This window comes from Heterodontus francisci, chromosome 1 (assembly GCF_036365525.1).
Source record: "Heterodontus francisci isolate sHetFra1 chromosome 1, sHetFra1.hap1, whole genome shotgun sequence".
Taxonomy (NCBI): domain Eukaryota; kingdom Metazoa; phylum Chordata; class Chondrichthyes; order Heterodontiformes; family Heterodontidae; genus Heterodontus; species Heterodontus francisci.
The window spans coordinates 132096120-132116147 of record NC_090371.1 but is presented as its reverse complement, the minus strand read 5'-3'; the positions used below and the strand labels follow the sequence as shown (position 1 = coordinate 132116147).

The window sequence follows — 20028 nt, the reverse complement described above, 5'->3', positions numbered from 1 at the left end:
CACATTGTCAAGACCGTTCAGGATCTTATAAACTTGAATCAAGTCTCCCCTCACTCTTCTAAACTCCAGTGAAAACAAGCCCAGTCTGTCCAACCTTTCCTCATAAGACAACCCGCTCATTCCATGTATCAATCTAGTAAACCTCCTCTGAACTGCCTCCAATGCATTCACATCCTTTCTTAAATAAGGAGACCAAAACTGCACACAGTATTCGAGATATGGTCTCACCAATGCCCTGTATAACTGCAGCATAATGTCCTTACTTTTATTTTCAATTCCTCTTGTAATAAAGGATAGCATTCCATTAGCCTACTTTATTACCTGCTGTACCTGCATGCTAACTTTTTGTGACTCATGCACTAGAACACCTAGATCCCTCTGCACCTTGGAGTTCTGCAGTTGTTCTCCATTTAAGTAATACTCTGCTTTTTTATTCTTCCTGCCAAAGTGAACAACTTCACATTTTCCCACATTACACTCCAGCTGCCAGATTTTTGCCCACTCACTCAACTTATCTATATCAGTCTGCAAGCTCCTTATGTCCTCTTCACAACATACTTTCTGACCTATCTTTGTGTCATCTGCAAATTTAGCTACCATGCCATCGCTCCCGTCATCTAAGTCATTGATATAAATCGTAAAAAGTTGAGGCGCCAGCAGATACCCCTGCGGGACTCCACCTGTCACATCCTGCGAATCAGAAAACAACCCATTTATGCATGCTCGCTGTTTTCTGCCAGCCAGCCAATCTTCTATCCATGCAAATATGTTACCCCCAATACCATGAGATCCTACTTTGCACAATGACCCCTGTACTCCTTTTCAAATACCATGGAATCTTTTATGTCAGAAGAGGGCAGACAGGGGCCGGGATTTAACCCTGGGCGGACGGGAGCCAGCCACTGACTGAAAAGTCGGTGGCGAACCCGCTTTTGTATTGCCTGGGGATCCGACCCGTATTTTGCGGGTCACCGAGCTTCAATTGGTGTGAGGCGGGACTTCTACCTGCGTGAGGTAGGAAGTCCCGCCGAATAGAGTTACGGGCCAATCAGCAGGCCGGCAGCTAACTGTCCCAGCAGCGCCACTGGGAGCAGTGGCAACTGCTGGGGCTACAGCCTAGCTCCAAAAAGAAGATGATGGGGAGCCCAGAACAAAGGTAAGTTTTTGTTGCCCCACCGGTGGTAATCGGTCGGCCCCCAGCGAGGTAAGCGTGGTCAATTGGGAGAATGGGGAGGTGCGGGGTGGGTGTTGGGGGTGGTTGGGTCAGCAGGGACAGCCCTCCATTGGGCACAGGGTGCCTGATCATGAGGGCCCTCCCCCGGGCCGTCAGAGCGCCGCCTGCTTTTAAAAGGCGTCTTCTCTCGGATCTAGGATGCCCGTTTGCCATGCGTAAAATCTGCGTGGAGATGGGCGAAGATCCTTAAGTGCCGTTAACTGGCCGCTTATGGGCCTTGATTGGCCTGAGGCGGGCAGGCTGTTTCTTGTCGCCGCCACCCTGCGTAAAGTGGTGGTGGAGGCAGGAGCGGGTCGGGTAGGGCCCCCGGAGCCTCCCGCCACCATCCCGCTCTTCGGGGTGGCGTAAAATTCAGCCCAGGGTCTTGGTTTATTTTCTCAACCAAAAGATGGCATCTCTAACATTTGCAGTACTCCCTCAACATTCTCTGAAATATTAACCTAGATTATATGCTCAACATGGGCCCACCAATCTTCTGACTCAGAGGCGAGAGTGCTACCACTGAGCCATGGCTGATATTAGAATGAAAAATAAATTTTAATACAATTGGATAATTTGTGTTCAAACTTTGTCTGCATAGATGCAAGGGAAATTGAACTAAATTCATAAAAGTAGCTCTGTATTTGTCTCCTTTTCTACTGCTACTGGTGTTAACATTAGATAAATCTAACTGAATATTTCCCTGACCTAAGAGTGAAACCAATTGCAAACCAATTTAAATACTATTAATCATTCAGTGATATGCAAGAATAGGTTACATTTAAATTCAGATGCACTTATAGGCAGGGAAATTGGATGTACGTGTAAGGTATCAAAAATGGGCGCAGGTACAAATATACAAGCAATCATGGACAGGAAAAGACCCTCTGGTCCATCCAGCCTGTCCCACACAATTGCAATACCTTGTGCATCATAACATATACGCTCACACCCCAACCAAAACTATGTGATCTCCTGGGATGAGGCTAATTTAGGTGAAAGAAATCTGGGGAATTCCTCTCCGAATCATCTAAATAATCAAAACTAGTCCAGGAGATCACTGTAGCCCTGAATTCCTGAAAGATCTACCTTTAGGATCAGGTGATGTCTACCACACTCAGAAGCACTCACAAGCTCTCGCTTGAAGGAATTCAGGGAGTCGGAGTCCACTGCAGTAGACGTCAGCTCATTCCAGAGATCCACTACTCTCTGGGAAAAGAATCCCCTCTGGTCATCTAAACTTGACCTGGCCTTGCACAGCTTAAAATTGTGACCCGCTGGTCATTCTTAACCAATCTAATTGAAACAAATTGTTAACTGGATCACCATCTATTTCCTTCATTAACTTATGAGCCTCAATCAGATCACCCCTACGTCTACACTTCTCTAAAGTGTAGAGTCCTAACTCTTTTAACCCATCTTGATAACTAAGATGCTTTATAGAGTCATTTATAGCATAAAAGGAGATCATTCAGCCCATCGAGTCGTTGCCAGCTCTTTGCAGAAAAATCCAGTCAGTCCCACTATCCTCTTCAATCCCTGTAGCCCTGCAAGTTTATTTCCTTCAAGTGCCCATCCAATTTCCTTTTGAAATCATTGATTGTCTCCGTTTCCACCACCCCCGATGGCAGACTACCTGGGGATATGGTTCAGAAGGGCCGGGGCATGCGCCAAAACCTGGAAGGAGCGTGTAGCCAGTGTAAACAATAAACTGAGCGTGTGGGAGCAGTGATCTCTCTCCATTATGGGTAAAAACCTGGTCATCAGCTGCGAGGCGCTCACATTGTTGCTGTATGTGGCGCAGGTCTGGCCCATACCCCACTCCTGCGCCGTGGCGGTCACCCGAGCCATTTTCCGCTTTATCTGGAGATCCAAAATGGACCGGTCCGGAGGGACACGATGTTCAAACCTCTGGATAACGGTGGGAAAAATGTACCCAACATCGCCCTCATCCTGATGACCACCTTCGTGTGCGGCTGCATCAAGCTGTGTGTACAGCCCCAGTACGCAAACACCAAGTGTCACTACGTGCTGAGGTTCTATCTGTCCCTGGTGTTGCGAAGGATGGGTCTGGTCACATTGCCGTGGAACGCTCCATCCAGTTGGACCGTGCCGTACCACCTATCCTTCGTGGAAAAGTTTCTGCGGAGAAACACCTTTGACCACCAATCCATCAGGCAGCGGTCTGCACAGAATGTCCTCAAGGCCCTGCGGGAAAAGGAGATGGTGGATCCTGTCGGATGGTTCCCGAGCAGACTGCCAAAGTCATTTGGCAGAATGCCTCATCACCAGAACTTTCAAACAAGCACCAAGACGTAGGTGAGTTCCGAAGAAGGGTCACTGACCCGAAACGTTAACTCTGCTTCTCTTTCCACAGATGCTGCCAGACCTGCTGAGTGATTCCAGCATTTCTTCTTCTTTTACCAAGACGTAGCTTGGCTGGTGGTGAGAAGGGCCCTCCCCGTCAGATCCTTCCTGCAGGCCCGGAGTCTCGCCCCCTTCACACACTGCCCTCGAGGTGGCTGCGTTGGGGAAGAGACAGTTGCCCACCTCCTTCTGGAATGTGTCTTTGCAAAGCAGGTGTGGAAAGAGATGCAGTGGTTTTTGTCGAGGTTCATCCCAAGCAGCTCTGCAACACAGGAGTCTGTGCTCTATGGGCTGTCCCCAGGGATGCACACCGAGATAAACATCAACTGCTGCTGGAGGACCATCAATTCGGTGAAAGACGCTCTTTAGTCTGCCCGAAACTTGCTGGTCTTCCAGTGCGAAGAGTTTTCCACGACCGTGTGTTGTAGACTGGCACATTCCAAGGTCCAGGACGACGTGCTGAGGGATGCACTAAAGCTTGGAGCAGCCACTGCAAAGACTCAATGGGGAAAGACCACTGTATAAGGTCCTCCCACCAAAGTGAACTGAGGGGCTGGATCCATGGGAAACCCCTTGGGCTGTACACACCAAATATGGGTTTGCGGTAAAATGTACATGGCATGTAAAATGGAATGGAAGGGTTGTGAGGCAACTCACTCCTATATTAAAGAAAACTGATTTCCTTTGCACTTTTTGGAATGTCAACTTGGTGCTGTTTTGAACCGTTTTGTAATGTATTTTTTATAGAATTTTATGAATAAAGTATATTTTTAGAAAAGAAAAGCATTGTGCCCAGTGAAGACAGAAGGAGCCCGAGCCCGAGCCCAAGCCCACCCCCGCAGTGGTCCCACCCCCACCACGCCCACGGCACCGTCCCGGCAATGGCCCCGCCCCCATCGGCCCCGGCCCCGGCCCCGCCCCCTCCCTCGGCCGCGCCCCATTCCACATTCAAACCTCCCACCAGACCGCGGTTGGAGTGACGCGATACTTCTCTGCAGTGATTGGTTGTTCGAATCATCATGTGACCGACACCGTGTCATGTGATCGGACTGCGGTGCAAGGACCGAGAGAGAATGTGAGTAGTTTAGGGATCGTGATCGGGCTGCGGGGTTTCAGCCGGGGATGTGATTGAGAGAAGGAGGGCGCGGGCCAGGTCAGGCCGCTGTGGCCCCCTCGTTCCGATAGTTCAGGTGGATGAAGCTGGTCCCTGGCCTTTCCCGGTTTTCCTGCCGAGCAAGTACAATCCGCACCCCTGGGTTTATCTGGCCGTGATTTTGTGTAGGATCTTGCTTTGTCTGAAATATCAGCAAGATTGCCCTTCAAACCTAACTAGTTGTGTAAAACAGGATGGCTGAAGCACTTATACAAATATAGGCCTTTAAGCCGCGGAGCCATTTGTAGGATGAAGGTGGTTCAATAATTTCTTGCTGGTAGTGAGGTACAGCTCAGGGTTGAAGTTGTGTTTTCACAGCTTGCCCAGCTTTGTTTGAACTGTTCTGATTAACTCTGCTTTTTCCACAGATGCTGCCAGACCTGCTGAGTATTTCCAGCATTTTTTATTTCAGATTTCCAGCATCTGCAGTATTTTGCTTTTATTGCTGTTGCTCTGAAGCCATGGAACCTGATAATTAGGGAAGAGCAGAACTTCTGCCCATCTCAAATTCCTGGGGCATTTTCATATTGCTGTCACTGGTAATGACTTTGGGGTGCCTGCTTCAATTGTGGGAGGAACTTAGCAGCAAAACCTGACTGCTGTGTGAATGTATCAGCATTGTGGACATTGAGAGGACATAGTGGAAAATGGTGCTACTTTCTCAAAGTTTTAATCCTCTTCCAAACTGTTAACAGTATTGGATGTCTGGAATGCACAGCTGTCCTCTGTGCCCCATGTTATTAAGGTAAAATAGAAGAAAATATGTAATTTGATGTATTTTCATTTGAGTGGTGCTATTCCAGTCCCTTTGTAGGTAGGGGATGTTTATGCAACAGCGTGCAGTTTCACAGGAACTTCAGGTAGAGGGAAATACTTAGTGCAACTGAATCCCATCCTAAATTTCTGTTCCATCTCCAATTTCACGGCTCTAATCTTCCTAATGTCTTGCCCCATTTGGTTTGGACTTGGCAAAAGGTAGTTATTTTTAGAGGGATTAGTAAGGCCATGGTTTGAGATAGCAGAGCTTTCTGTGTGCACAAGAAACCTCTTAAAATTAGCTTTTGTAATTATTGCCAATTCATATCCGTTCTCCTGGTGCATGCCAATGTTGTCTTATTCCATGAAATAATATAACACTTGCAATGTTTGTTTTTTTTCTCTCATTGGATTTACTGTTGGGCTGTACTGATAAAATGTTTAAAATGAAAAAAAACAGAAGATTCTGCTGGAGTTTTGTAATGGTATGTTCTTCACATTGCTTCTGGCTAATTGGGAATCCCACCTCTGACTTCAAAAGAATGGAGCAGCCTGGCTTGAACTTGTACTTGAGTCTGGAAATGCTTCGCTCCCATGATAGATTATCATATTTTGGGGCAATTTCCAAATGATTTGCAAAAGGCTATCCTACTTTCTCCATGTAGTAATTTTCTGATCTCATCTGTTATGGGAGATGTTGAGTTAAGGACTCTTTACAGGGATAGGGCAAAATTTGAGTCTTTTTCACTGTGTGCACCAATCCTGACCTTTATTGGCTGAGGTGCTTTTTGATCATTTTGGGATGGTTTCCTTGGAATCCCCCTTCTCTTTCCCCCCCCCCCCCCCCTTTCACTGATGCACACAAAGATGATGAGTACTGTGGTGTAGTGGAAATCAGAATTGGCACTTGTTTATGGAGCTGCCAAACCATATTTGTAAAATTCCATTAGTCAAAGATGTATTGAGATGATTTTACGCATGGTATGAATTTTTGTTTTGAAACTATTCCTTCCACATGTTGCTATTCTTTCAGAGTTAATATTTAAATTCACGCCTAATGGATACAAGCAAACTCGATTCAATTTAGGAGTTCATGTTGATGTGATATCTGCTGCAGATTGAAGTTAGCCATAGTCTGTGGTAGACTCTCCACACTTATCAGTAAATAAAATAGCTGTATTGTAAGTGAGGACTTGAAAGTGTAGTTGTAGTGTAGAACTCTTAGCATGGTATTGGACATACCAGAATTACTCCACACTCAGTACCATTATTCCCTGGTCTCAACTGGTATCTCTCTCCTCTTGGTTAAGCATACAAACTCAAATTTTTTTAAATTAGTGAAATTATGTGCTGATGTTGGTGGGGATGTTAGAGCCGGACAATTAACTCTTTCCTATTTCAGGCACCCAAGATCAGCATTAAGCACTCCCAGGTCAGATAATGCACATTCAGCTACAGAGTAAAGTCCCATCTTCCATGACCTGTTGTTGTGCCTCAGTCCCAGCTTCAGCAAAATATCATCTGTTGTATTAATGTGCGCTGTTCATTACTGTGTGCAGTCAGCCTTGTGGCTGAAGTGAGACTGCCAAATTAAGTGCAGGTTTTTTCCCCCACCCATTATGAACTGGGTTGACACCATCCAGTTTGATTTCACATAAGAACATAGCCAAGCAGCATAGATACCTTTGTTCCATTCTGACATGGATTTGAAGCCAAATTGAAGAAGTGAAAGGACATTGAGATTTTATTTCATTTGTACTCATGAAAATGAGGGAAGCCAGTACTGGGGCATGCTGTAAGTAGAACAATTCCAGGGTTGGCAACTAGTTTGAGTATCACATCAGCTATAATGAGTTGAATGTAATGTTAAACCTGCTTCAATTTTTATAACTTAACCCCAGTCTGACTAGCCACCCCCATTATACCATTACAATTTTGTTCAATTTTCCAGATCTGCCATCTAAGAAAGTACTTTTGAATTGGGTGCATCTATTATCACAGGGGTTGAAACTGGTTAAATACATTTGTTAGTTTCCTTGGGTTGAAATTCAGTCTTTTAACAATCCTTTTGGACTGATTTCAAACCCTGATGGCAGGACATTGTGCTGAACAGTTCTGTCACCCAGTTGTCTCTTCATTGATTGCATTGTCATGCTGGGCCCCCACCTGCCAAGAATGAGGCACATCAATTTTGTCATGAACACTGATTATTAATTGTTATTGGAGCGAGGAAATGACTTGTTAAACAGATCAGATGTAGCTGGAAAAAACATTTACATACTAACAGACATTGAAGGTGAGGAAGCACATTCCAGGGCCTTCTAAGGAGGGTACAATCCACAAGAGCCAGGACTGGTTAGACCAGCTGGTCACATGACTGACTGGCTGCTCCAGGGTTTTCTTTTGAACTGGCCAGAGTTTGAAGGCAGAGTGACTGTTTGCTTCTGGACTAAGAGATCTCTCCTGTCTGCTCCCATCTCTTTCTCACAAGCCTCAGAATCCACTGAAGACACATGAAGCCCAAGAGAGAAAAGTCTGCTGCAGCGAACAAGGTTTAAGAAGAATACTGGGCCCCAACGAAAAGCAAGATCTGCCTACAATCAAGGACTCTACAGTGAGCTCGAACCATAGCAATTCTTCAGATATTGCCTCAAATATTTCCACTTTATTTTTCTTCTCTTTCCTGTCTCTATTTGCATGTGTGTATCATGTATGAATGCTAGCATAGGCACATCGTGTATCTGTAGGCATTAACCGAATTAGAATTCAAGTTTAATAAATTTCAACTTTTCTTCTTTAAACCTAAGAAAGCTTGTTTGTGCTGGTTTCTTTGCCTTATAATTGGAAAGCGGTGAACAAGGATTCACCAAGAGGGCGCTAAAAAAGCATGGTGTGTTTAAAATTAAATCCTGTTACAGTAAGACCATGTGAAGGCTGAAAGGGAACCCGAGACCTCTTTCTCACCTGGTCGTAACAGTATAGAGTAGTTAACATTGAGGGCCACCAGATTCGAGCTCACTGCTGGCTTCAAAAATGTGTCCTATTTGTATGAATTAGTTCATTTTTGCCCAATTGTAATGTTTTCCTTTGCCTTTCCATGATTCTATGAAAAGCAATGCTTACCTGATTAATATTTCTGCATGTACACTGAATGTTATTAGAAAGGTGATTAAGGGATAGAAATTAGCTTCCGCATGTTACCAAAACCTCAAACATGCAAAAAAAAAATAGATTCTGCTTAAATTCTTATACAGCAGTTCAATATATGTAAAGCTGAGGTCACAGTATAGTAAAATATAAATCCAATTTTCTGCTTATAGGTTAAAAGCCTATTGGTAATCAGTTTTCTTTTGTATTCAAGTTAGTTGCTTTTGTACCTGAGGTCATTATTGTATGATGATAAATGCTTGAAATGTAATCTTAACTGTTGACTAGTTAGCATTCATATTGACCTAAGAGTGACATAATCTTTCCCTACAGATAAAAACGTTTTTCATCAAAATGCGGTTGGTCATTCTTGAAGACTATGATAAGGCCAGTGAATGGGCAGCCAGATATATTTGTAATTCCATTGTTCAATTCAAGCCTGGTCCAGGTCGATATTTTACTTTAGGTCTGCCCACAGGTATGTACTACTTTTGCAAGTGGATGTGGGAATTGCTCTATTCAACTGTTGAAATATTTTAATAGGATTTGATTTGCACAATGTTTTTTTTTACTGTAAGATACTTTGTGGTGGATCAATATAATTTATTCTATGCAAAATCTCTTTAAATACTGAGAACCTAGCAGTCAGGAGAGGCTGTGCTGCGAGTGGCCAGAAGGACTGCAGCAGTCTCTTCTGGTCCTGATGAATCCTATGAATTTTGATCTGTAATTATCATCTCATCTAAACAGCTGCTGTCCATAGCCTGTCCTGTATCAAGTCCTGCTCGCTATCGCCCTTTTCTCATTGACTTCTATAGGCTCCTGGTCCCTCAGTTACTTCAATTTTAAAATTCTCATTCTTGTCCTTAAATCTCTTCATGGCCTCATCCCTCCTGATCGCTGTTGCCTCCTCCAGCTCTATAATTGCTCTCTTCGACATTGTATTTTTGACTCCACTCTCTTGTGCACTTCCAGCCTACTCTCCCTCTCCACACCCCCAGCTCTTCACCCTACCATTTGATGTCTGCGTTAACCCTTCGACTCCTTGCTCTGAAATTCACTCCACAAATCCTCTCCACACTCTTGGTGTTCCTTACAACTCACCCCTTTGAACAAGGTTCTGGTCACCTTCCTAATAACTCCTCCTTTTGATTTGGTATCAGTTTTGCCTCTGAAGTGCCATGGGTTATTTTTCTTTGATAAAGGTGCTACTATAAATGCCAACTGTAATTGGTTTTTTTGTCAGGTGTGACCGTAAGGAATTGAAACCACTCTAATTGGTTTTGCATTGGCAAAACCTGTTTAAAATTTGAATTTTTAGCCACTATTAAATAAACAGCCTGCATAATGTTTAGAAATGTGTAAATCGATGAAGGCAGACTAGTAGCTCATCGTTGATATTCTTTCTCATATTAGATATTATGTCGATATTTCAGTGGAACTTGGCATGTAGCCTCGATAAAGTAGGAGCCAATGTTAGCCAATTGGTTAAATAATGTGAAATAAATTTGTTGGGGAATTTACATATCCAAGAAAATAGTACTATGGTCATTCACAAAAGTGAATTAGGATACTAAAATACATATTGCTAATACTTCTGCCAAAGTAATTTTGAGTGTGTTGTCTTGTACACATATCTATATTATTATTATTATTAGCGAGGCCCATTATTCAATAGGAATGCTCATGTACGATAACTAAGGTCACACTGACAAAATAATATGTTCCGAGATTGTCACAGACTCCTCTTGCCAGTGCTGGCCCGTCACCCTCAATGCAATCTGAGGAGATCTTGTGAACATCTAGTTTCTGAAACTTGCTGTACACCACAAAAAACGTCTACACTTTTGAAGATTCGTATAGCAATGAATGCAAAGGCACTTAAGGCATTAAGATCTATAAGCCAAGCACATTTTTTTTCCACTGTGCATCCGGTTGATTTGCGCCAATGGTTGTTCCTGCGCTTGGCTAACATTTCTATGGTGGGGTTGAAGGATTATGAGAACTTGTTTCAAAAAATAGATGTGGTTTCACAAAATCCAATTCTGTAGATGATTGTGTTCAAACAAACTTCAGCAGAACGTTGTCATTTTATTAGAACATGCCAATGAGATTGGCTTAGAATGAAAAGAATCATATATGGAATTTGACAGTTGTGCTATTCCATTTGATTAATCCATGTGCAGATAAGCTGAATTATTTTGATCATCTATAAAAACTTGCATTGCAATAAAATCTTTATTTCTGTGCTTGGAGAAATGAAACTTTACATCAGTCAACATATAGTGCAGATAATGGTGGTACTTTGACCACTTAGAATAGGTTAATGATTGCTCTGATTTGTAACAGCCACAGGCAGAGCAGCTGAATTGCTGAGGATGCCTCCAATTATAGAGCAAATGGTATGCAAATTCATAAAATCCTATAGCACAGAAGGAGGCTATTTGGCCCATCATGCTTGTGCTGGCTCTTTGAAAGAGCTATCCAATTAGTTGCATTGCCTTGCTCTTGCCCCAAAGCTTGTTCTTTCCCTTCCAAGTATTTATCTAATTACCTTTTGAAAATTACAATTAAATCTGCTTCAACATCACCACACCCCTTTTCAGGCAGTGCATAACAACTTGCTGCATTTATATAATACCTTAAATTTGTATCTTGTTACCAACCCTTTTTGTCAGTGGAACCAGTTTCTCCTTATTTACTCTTATCAAAACCCTTCATCATTTTGAACCCCTCCATTAAATTTCCTCTTAATCTCTGCTCTAAGGAAAACAATCCCAGCTTCTCCAGTCCCTCCTAAGTAACTGAAGTCCCTCATCCCTGGTACCATTCTAGTAAATCTCCTCTGCATCCTCTCCAAAGCCTTGACATCCTTCCTAAAATGTGGTACCCAGAATGGACACACTGCTGCAGTACCCTAGTAATTACTTATGATGATCCTCATCCCCCACCCTGTTCAGAAAAGATATTGGGCCAGAACTTGCTGTCAAAATAACAGCAAGGCTGACGGCACTTGCCGCTTTTTATGGTTAAATGGTACAGCAATTCTGAGCAAGGAACAGAGGCTTGATTAAATGTGAATATTGAAAAGTTTCTGTCAGAGTTGTCTGCTCTGGCATTATCTTTGCATAAACAGCATCTCGTGCTTAGCCTCCCTATTTTGTTTAGGAATTTACTCATTAATTGCCCATTAAACCTGCCACAGAAAGTTAAGTCTCGCCATTACAAGCATAAGCATCCTGTTAACAATGTGCTGAGTGTTAATGACTGCCAATCAACCTCTGGCAATGAAAATGAACTATTACAAATGTCTCATTCCTTCAGGTTTTGAATTTTTTGGGGGAGTTTTTAAAAATCTTCATTTCTGTACCTTTCTGTCTCTTTCTCAATCTAATCTCAATCTCGTCTTTCTTTCGTTCTTTTCATTTCTCTTTCTGTATCTGATTTGACATTGAATTCACCCAGTCAAATTCACACTCCTTCACAGTCCTGCCTGTGTTTATTTCCCAATCTTTAATCTCATTGGTTAAATGGACACCCTGTAGGTTGCTTCGATCAATCAGGTCCCAAATGCTCTGTTTCCTTCACTGCGCACTTTCAGCAACTCTGGGTAAAAATGTTTTGAATTGAAGGATGCATGTTACGTCTTAACAGCAAATTCCATTTGATGTCCTGCTGCAGGAAAATCTGGCCCCATACGATTTACCTGTGCTGATGTAGCCTTTCTCTTTTTGTACCCCATTTCTTCCTACTGAATCTTGGTTCATGGAACTAATTCTTGTCGTCCTTTATCATTTTTGCTTTGAGATTAAAATGGGAAAAATGCAGAAACAGCTGTAAATGCTGGAAATCTGAATGGGAAACTGAAAATGCTGATCATGTGAAGTCAGCATTCGTGGAGAACTGGAATCTTAAACGTTCTGTCAAAAACATAAATAGGAGCAGCTGTTGACCATGCAGCCCACCGAGCCTGCTCCACCATTCAATATGATAATGGCTGATCTTGGGCCTCAACTTCACTTTCCCACCCACTCCCCATATCCTTGATACCCCGAGTGACTAAAAATCTGTGTCTCAGCCTTAAATATATTCAATGATGGAGCATTCACTACCCTCTGGGGTAGAGAATTCCAAAGATTCACAACCTTTGAGTGAAGAAATTTCTCCTCATCTCAGTTCTAAATGATCGGCCCCTCATGCTGAAACCATGCTCCCTTGTTCTAGATTCCTGAGCTAGGGGAAACAACGTCTCAGTATCTACCCTATCCAGCCTCTTTATAATCTTGAATGTTTCAATGAGATCACCTCTCATTCTTAACTCCAGCGAACATATACCCAATTTACTCAGCCTCTCATAGGACAACCCTCTCATGCCAGGGACTAATCTAGTGAAACTTCACTCTACTGCCTCCAATGTAAGTATATCTTTCCTTAAATATGATCAAAATTTCACACTATCCCAGGTGTAGTCTCACCAAAACCCCTACAATTGTAGCAGGACTTGTTTATTCTTGTACTCCAATCCCCTTGCAATAAAGGCCAGCATGCAATTTGCTTTCCTAATTGCATGCTGTACCTGCATACTAACTTTTTGTATTCCTTGTACGAATACACCAGATTCACTGAACATCATATATATCACACCTTTTTAAATTCTGCTTTTCTATTCTTATGACCAATGTGAATAACCTCACACTTGCCCGCACTATTCTCCATTTGCCAGCTTGTTGCTAACTCGCTTAACCTGTCTATCTTTTTGCTGCCTCTGTGTCCTCCTCACAGCTTGCATTTCCACCTAGATTTGTATTGTCAGCAAGCTTAAATACTTTATTCGTTCCTGGGATGTGGGCATCGCTGGATAGGCCAGCATTTGTTGCCCATCCCTAATTGTCTTTGAGAAGGTGATGGTGCGCTGCCTTCTTGAACCTCTGCAGTTCATCTAGTGTGGGCATACCCATAGTGCTGCTAAGGAGGGAGTTCCAGCATTTTGATCCAGTGGCAGTGAAGGAACGCAATATATTTCCAAGTCCAAGTCATGACTGGATGTGGCAGGACTACAGAGCTTTGTGATCCGTTGATTGTGGGATTGCTTAGTTCTGTCTATTGCATGCTGCCTCTGCTGTTTGGCGTGCAAATAGTCCTGTGTTGCAGCTTCACCAGGTTGACGCCTCATTTTTAGGATGTCTGGTGCTATTTCTGGTATGCTCGGCTGCACACTTCATTGAACCAGGTTTGGTCTCTTGGCTTAATGGTAATGGTAGAGTGAGGGAAATGTCGTGTCATGAGGTTACAGATTGTGGTTGAATACAATTTTGTTGCTGCTGATAGACCGCAGTACCTTATGGATGCCTAGTGCTGAGCTGCCAGATCTGTTTTGAATCTATCCCATTTAATAGTGTTAGTGCCACACAACACTGCCGGGTATCCTCAGTGTGAAGACAGGAATTGGTTTTCACAAGGATTGTGTGGTGGTCACTCCTACCAATACTGTCTTGGATAGATGCATCTGCAACAGGTAGATTAGTGAGGACAAGGTCTGGTAGGTTTTCCCTCCTGTTGGTTCCCTCGCCACCTGCCGCAGACCCAGTCTAGCAGCTATGTCCCTCAGGACTCAGCCTGCTTGGTCAGTAGTGGTGCTACTGAGCCATTCTTGGTGATGGACATTGAAGTCCCCCACCCAGTGTACATTCTGTGCCCTTGCCACCCTAAGTTTTTTTTTTTTTATTTCCAAAATATACTTTATTCATAAAAATCTGTAAAAATTACATTGCCAAACAGTTTCCAAACAGCACCAAAAAATACAAACATTGCAAGGGAGATCAGTTTCCTTCAATACTGTCATGAGTTTCTTCCCAACACTTCCGTTTCTCAATTGTCATGTCAATTACAGTTTTACATTTACAGCAATTCAGAATATTAACGATACAGTTCGAGGGGTTTCCCATGGATCCAGCCCCTCAGTCCAGCTTGGTGGGGGAACCTTACACTGTGGTCTTTCCCCATTGAGCCTTTGCTGCGGCTGCCCCAAGCTTTAGTGCGTCCCTCAGCACGTAGTCCTGGACCTTGGAATGTGCCAGTCTGCAACATTCGGTGGTGGACAACTCTTTGCGCTGGAAGACCAGCAAGTTTCGGGCAGACCAAAGGGCGTCTTTCACCGAATTGATAGTCCTCCAGCAGCAGTTGATGTTTGTCTCGGTGTGCGTCCCTGGGAACAGCCCGTAGAGCACAGACTCCTGTGTTACAGAGCTGCTTGGGATGAACCTTGACAAAAACCACTGCATCTCTTTCCACACCTGCTTTGCAAAGGCACATTCCAGGAGGAGGTGGGCGACCGTCTCTTCCCCACCACAGCCAACGCGGGGGCACTGTGCGGAGGGGGCGAGACTTCGGGTGTGCATGAAGGATCTGACGGGGAGGGCCCTTCTCACCACCAGCCAAGCTACGTCTTGGTGCTTGTTTGAAAGTTCTGGTGATGAGGCATTCCGCCAAATGACTTTGACGGTCTGCTCGGGGAACCATCCGACAGGATCCACCGTTTCCTTTTCCCGTAGGGCCTTGAGGACATTCCGTGCAGACCACTGCCTGATGGACCGGTGGTCAAAGGTGTTTTTCCGCAGAAACTGCTCCACGAAGGATAGGTGGTACGGCACGTCCCAACTGCACGGAGCGTTCCGCGGCAATGTGACCAGGCCCATCCTTCGCAACACCGGGGACAGATAGAACCTCAGCACGTAGTGACACTTGGAGTTTGCGTACTGGGGATCTACACATAGCTTGATGCAGCCGCACACGAAGGTGGTCATCAGGATGAGGGCCACGTTGGGTACATTTTTCCCGCCCATGTCCAGAGATTTGAACATCGTGTCCCTCCGGACCCGGTCCATTTTAGATCCCCAGACGAAGCGGAAAATGGCTCGGGTGACTGCCACGGCGCAGGAGTGGGGTATGGGCCAGACCTGCGCCACGTAGAGCAACAACGTGAGCGCCTCGCACCTGATGACCAGGTTCTTACCCACAATGGAGAGAGATCGCTGCCCCCACATGCCCAACTTTTGTCGTACCTTGGCTACTCGCTCCTCCCATGTTTTGGTGCACGCCCCGGCACTTCCGAACCATATCCCCAGCACCTTCAGGTAATCTGACCTGACGGTGAAGGGGACAAAGGATCGGTCAGCCCAGTTCCCAAAGAACATGGCCTCGCTCTTGCCGTGGTTAACTTTGGCTCCCGAGGCCAGTTCGAACTGGTCGCAGATGCTCATCAGTCTGCGCACGGACAGCGGATCCGAGCAGAAGACGGCGACGTCATCCATGTACAGGGAGGTTTTGACCTGAGTTCCTCCTAAGTGCATCTTCCAAGTGGTGTTCAACATGCTGAAGAGCTGAAGATGGTTGGTCCGAGGGCATCTTCAGCTGCTTCATCAATGACCTCCTTTCAGTCATAAGGTCAGAAGTGGGGATGTTCGCTGATGATGGTAGTGTTTAGCACCGTTAGTGACTCCTCAGATACTTAAGCAGTCCATGTAGAAATGCAGCAAGACCTGGACAATATCCAGGCTTGGGCTGATGTATGGCACAAATGTTACTTACCACTTAAGTGCCAGGCAATGATGATCTCTAACAAGAGGGAAGCTAACCATCTCCCCTTGACATTCAATGGCATTACCATCGCTGAATTCCCCCACTATCAACATCCTAGGGGTTACCATTGACCAGAAACTGAACTGGAGTAGCCATATAAATACCATGGCTGCAAGTGCAGATCAGAGGCTAGGAATCCTGCGGCGAGTAACTCACCTCCTAACTCCCCAAAGCCTGTCCACCATCTGCAAGGCACAAGTCAGGAGTGTGATGGAATACCCTCCACGTGCCTGGATGGGTGCAGCTCCAACAACACTCAAGAAGCTCGACACCATCCAGGACAAAACAGCCCACTTGATTGGCACCCCATCCACAAACATTCACTTCCTCCACCACCAACGCACAGTGGCAGCAGTGTGTACCATCTACAAGATGTACTGCAGCAACGCACCAAGGATCTTTAGACAGCACCTTCCAAACCTGTGACCTCTGCCACCTAGAAGGACAAGGGCAGCAAATGTGTGGGAACACCACCACCTGCAAGTTCCCCTCCAAGCCACACACCATCCTGACTTGGAACTATATCACCGTTGCTTCACTATTGCTGGGTCAAAATCCTGGAACTCCTTTCCTAACAGCACTGTGGGTTTACCTACCCCACATGGGCTGCAACAATTCCAGAAGGCAGTTCACCACCACCTTCTCATGGGCAATTAGGGATGGGCAGTAAATGTTGGCTGAGCCAGCGATGCCCACATCCCATAAATCAATGAATAAAAAAAAAATTCTTCAACTGAGGAAGGGCAGTAGGTGGTAATCAGCAGGAGGTTTCCTTGTCTATGTTTGACCTGATGCCATGAGACTCCATGGGGTCTGGAGTCAATGTTCAGGACTGCCAGGGCAACTCCCTCCTGACTGTAATTGTCGTGTTGCCACCTCTGGTGGCTCCGTCCTGCTGGTGGGACAGGACATACCTGGGGATGGTGATAGAGGAGTCTGGGACATTGGATGTAAGGTATGATTTTGTGAGTATGACTATGTCCAGCTATTGCTTGATGAGTCTGTGGGACAGCTTCCCCCAATTTTGGCACAAACCCCTGGATATGAGGAGAACTTTGCAGGGTCAACAGGGCTGGGTTTGCTGTTGGCATTTCCAGTGCCTAGGTCGATGCTGGGTGGTCCATCAGGTTTTATTAGTTTTCAACTTTTGTGCGGTGGTTTTGTACAACTGAATGGCTTGCTAGGCCATTTCAGAGGGCAGTTAAGAGTTAGCTACATTGCTGTGGGTCTGGAGTTGCATGTAGGCCTGACCAGGTAGATTTCCTTTCACATTTGTGAACCAGATGGGTTTTTACGACATGGTTAGCGTTACTGAGACTAGCTTTCAATTCCAGATTTTTTTAATTAATCAATTGAATTTAAATTCCACCAGCTGCCATGATGGGATATGAACCTGTGCCCATTATATTAGCCTGGGTTTCTGTATTACTCGTCAAGTGACATTACCACTATGCTACTATCTCCTTGTATTTTTGTCGGTCATTAATACAGAATGTAAATAGCTGAGGCCCCAGCACTGATCTTTGAGGCACTCCACCAGTCACAGCTTGCCAACTTGAAAATGCCCCATTTGTCCCTACCCTCTGCTTCCTGTCAGTTAACCAATCCTCTATCCAGGCTAATATATCACCCCCAACTCCATGAGCCCTTACCTTGTATGTTAGTTTTTTGTGTGGCACCTTATTGAATGGCTTTTGGAAATCTGCATATACTACATCAACTGGTTCCCCTTTATCTATCCTATTAGTTACATCCTCAAAAAAAAAACTCATAAATTTGTCAAAGAGGATTTCCCTTTCATAAAACCATGTTGACTTTGTCTGATCCTACTATGATTTCCTAAGTGCATTGTTAAGACTTACTTAATAATAGATTCCAGCACTTAATAACTGATGTCAGGCTAACTGGCCTATAGTTCCCTGTTTTCTTTCTCCCTCCTTTCTTGAATAGCAGTGTTCCATTTGCTAACTTCCAATCTGCGGTGACCATTTCAGAATCTAGGGAGTTTTGGAAAATCATAGCTAGCGCATCCAAAATCTCTGCAGCTACCTCTTTTAGAACCCGAGGATGTAGGTCATCAGGTCCTGGGGATTTGTCAGATTTTAGTCCCTTAAGTTTCTCCAGTACTTTTTCTCGGCTGATATTAATTACCTTTAATTTCCTCAGTTATTATTCCCTAGGTTACCCTTTTATTTCTGGTATGTAACTTGTCGTCTTCTGTGAAAACAGACACACAATATTTGTTCAGTGTTTCTGCCATTTCCTCATTCCCCATGATAATTTCTCATGTCTTTGCTTCTAAGGGACCAACATTTACTTAGCTCTTACAATCTGTTTTTATCTTCCTGGCTAGTTTACTCTCATTCTATTTTTTCCCCTTTTTTAAAATTGACTTTTTGGTGGCCCTTTTACTGATTTCTAAAACACTCCCAATCTTCAGACTAACTACTGCTATTCCTTGCAAGATGATAAGCCTCTTTTAATCTAACACTATCCTTAACCTCCTTAACAAGCCATGGATGGATTTTTCTCAGTTTGTTTTTCACTAGAATGTATTGAATTGTCTCTAAATGTTTACTGCTGTTTATTTACTGCCATACCTTTGTCTATTTACCCAACAAACCTTAGCCAGCTCTCCCCTCATAGCTACATAATTGGCTTTGTTTAAGTTTACGATTCTCTCCACAGATGACTGACTGACTTCAGTTTTTCTGTTAAAACCTGGTCTGAATACTATAATGTTGTATGCCATTTCAAAACTTTGAATGCAGAGCATTAGATTTGTTGAATCCATTGGCTCCCCATGCATGATTGCCTAAATTGGTATTTTAGTTTAGTGTTTTACTGTATACCACAGCATCAGACTTAGATCAGAGTATGCTGATTGGTGTTGATACTGCCTAAAGTTGGAGCTGAAATTACTGACTCTAAAAATCTGCCGAGTAACTTTTGAGCTGGTTATAATGCACACTTTTTAAATAACCAAAAATATTCAATAATACAGTTGGCTCCAGTTGTGTCAAATGCACATGTAAGCAGTTGACCGTTACATTAGATAAACTCTTGAACTAAATCCAATGCAGAGTTCATTGTTAAACCTATTATCACAAATGATAACACTATGTTAATTGGACAGTTTGCATTCATGGTCAGCAATTGATTTGGGATTTGAAGTTGTGTATTGAGACTATTCAGGTTCATGTAGAAATCAGCTTGTTGTGCCTGGCACACCTGACACACTGTACTGGCATACAGCTTAGTGGAACAGACTTAACTGGAATAGCAGAAGCAGCTATAAGGTACAGGACTTGAGTGTGGCTGTGCATCACATTGATCTAATTTCAGTTTAAATTTGGATTGCTGTTTGCCTCTGTTTTCATACCTGCGTCTTGCTACTAAGCTGCCACTTGCATTCACGACTGCAAGAGCTAGATCATACAGCTATACCTGTTTAAAGGGCAAAATCCATAAACAGTCTGTTATAAATGGCTTACACAATAGTGCCTCATCAGACCCCTTTCCTATTCTGAGTGGCGTGAAACAGGGCTGTGTTCTCGCACCTACGCTGTTTGGGATCTTCTCCCTACTGCTCTCCATGCGTTCAAGTCTTCAGAAGAAGGAATTTTCCTCCACACAAGATCTGGTGGCAGGTTGTTCAACCTTGCCCGTCTCAGAGCGAAGACCAAAGTACGGAAAGTCCTCATCAGGGAACTCCTCTTTGCTGACGATGCTGCATTAACATCTCACACTGAAG

The 20028-nt window shown here is 44.1% G+C and overlaps 1 protein-coding gene across 3 annotated transcripts in view; it reads left to right on the top strand.

Annotated features, from left to right (window-relative positions):
- Positions 1 to 4568: 4568 nt before the first annotated feature.
- The window catches only part of gnpda2 (glucosamine-6-phosphate deaminase 2), a 38836-nt gene continuing 23376 nt past the window's right edge, over positions 4569 to 20028 (top strand). The window contains exons 1-2 of one of the 3 annotated variants that reach the window (XM_068036113.1): positions 4569 to 4655; positions 8970 to 9114. In XM_068036113.1, coding sequence (XP_067892214.1) covers positions 8991 to 9114 — 124 coding nt within the window. In that variant the 5' untranslated portion in view covers positions 4569 to 4655; positions 8970 to 8990. Of the gene's footprint in view, positions 4656 to 4680; positions 4771 to 5065; positions 5479 to 8969; positions 9115 to 20028 lie in introns of those variants that run through there. The other 2 variants (XM_068036132.1, XM_068036123.1) reach the window with 2 other exon arrangements.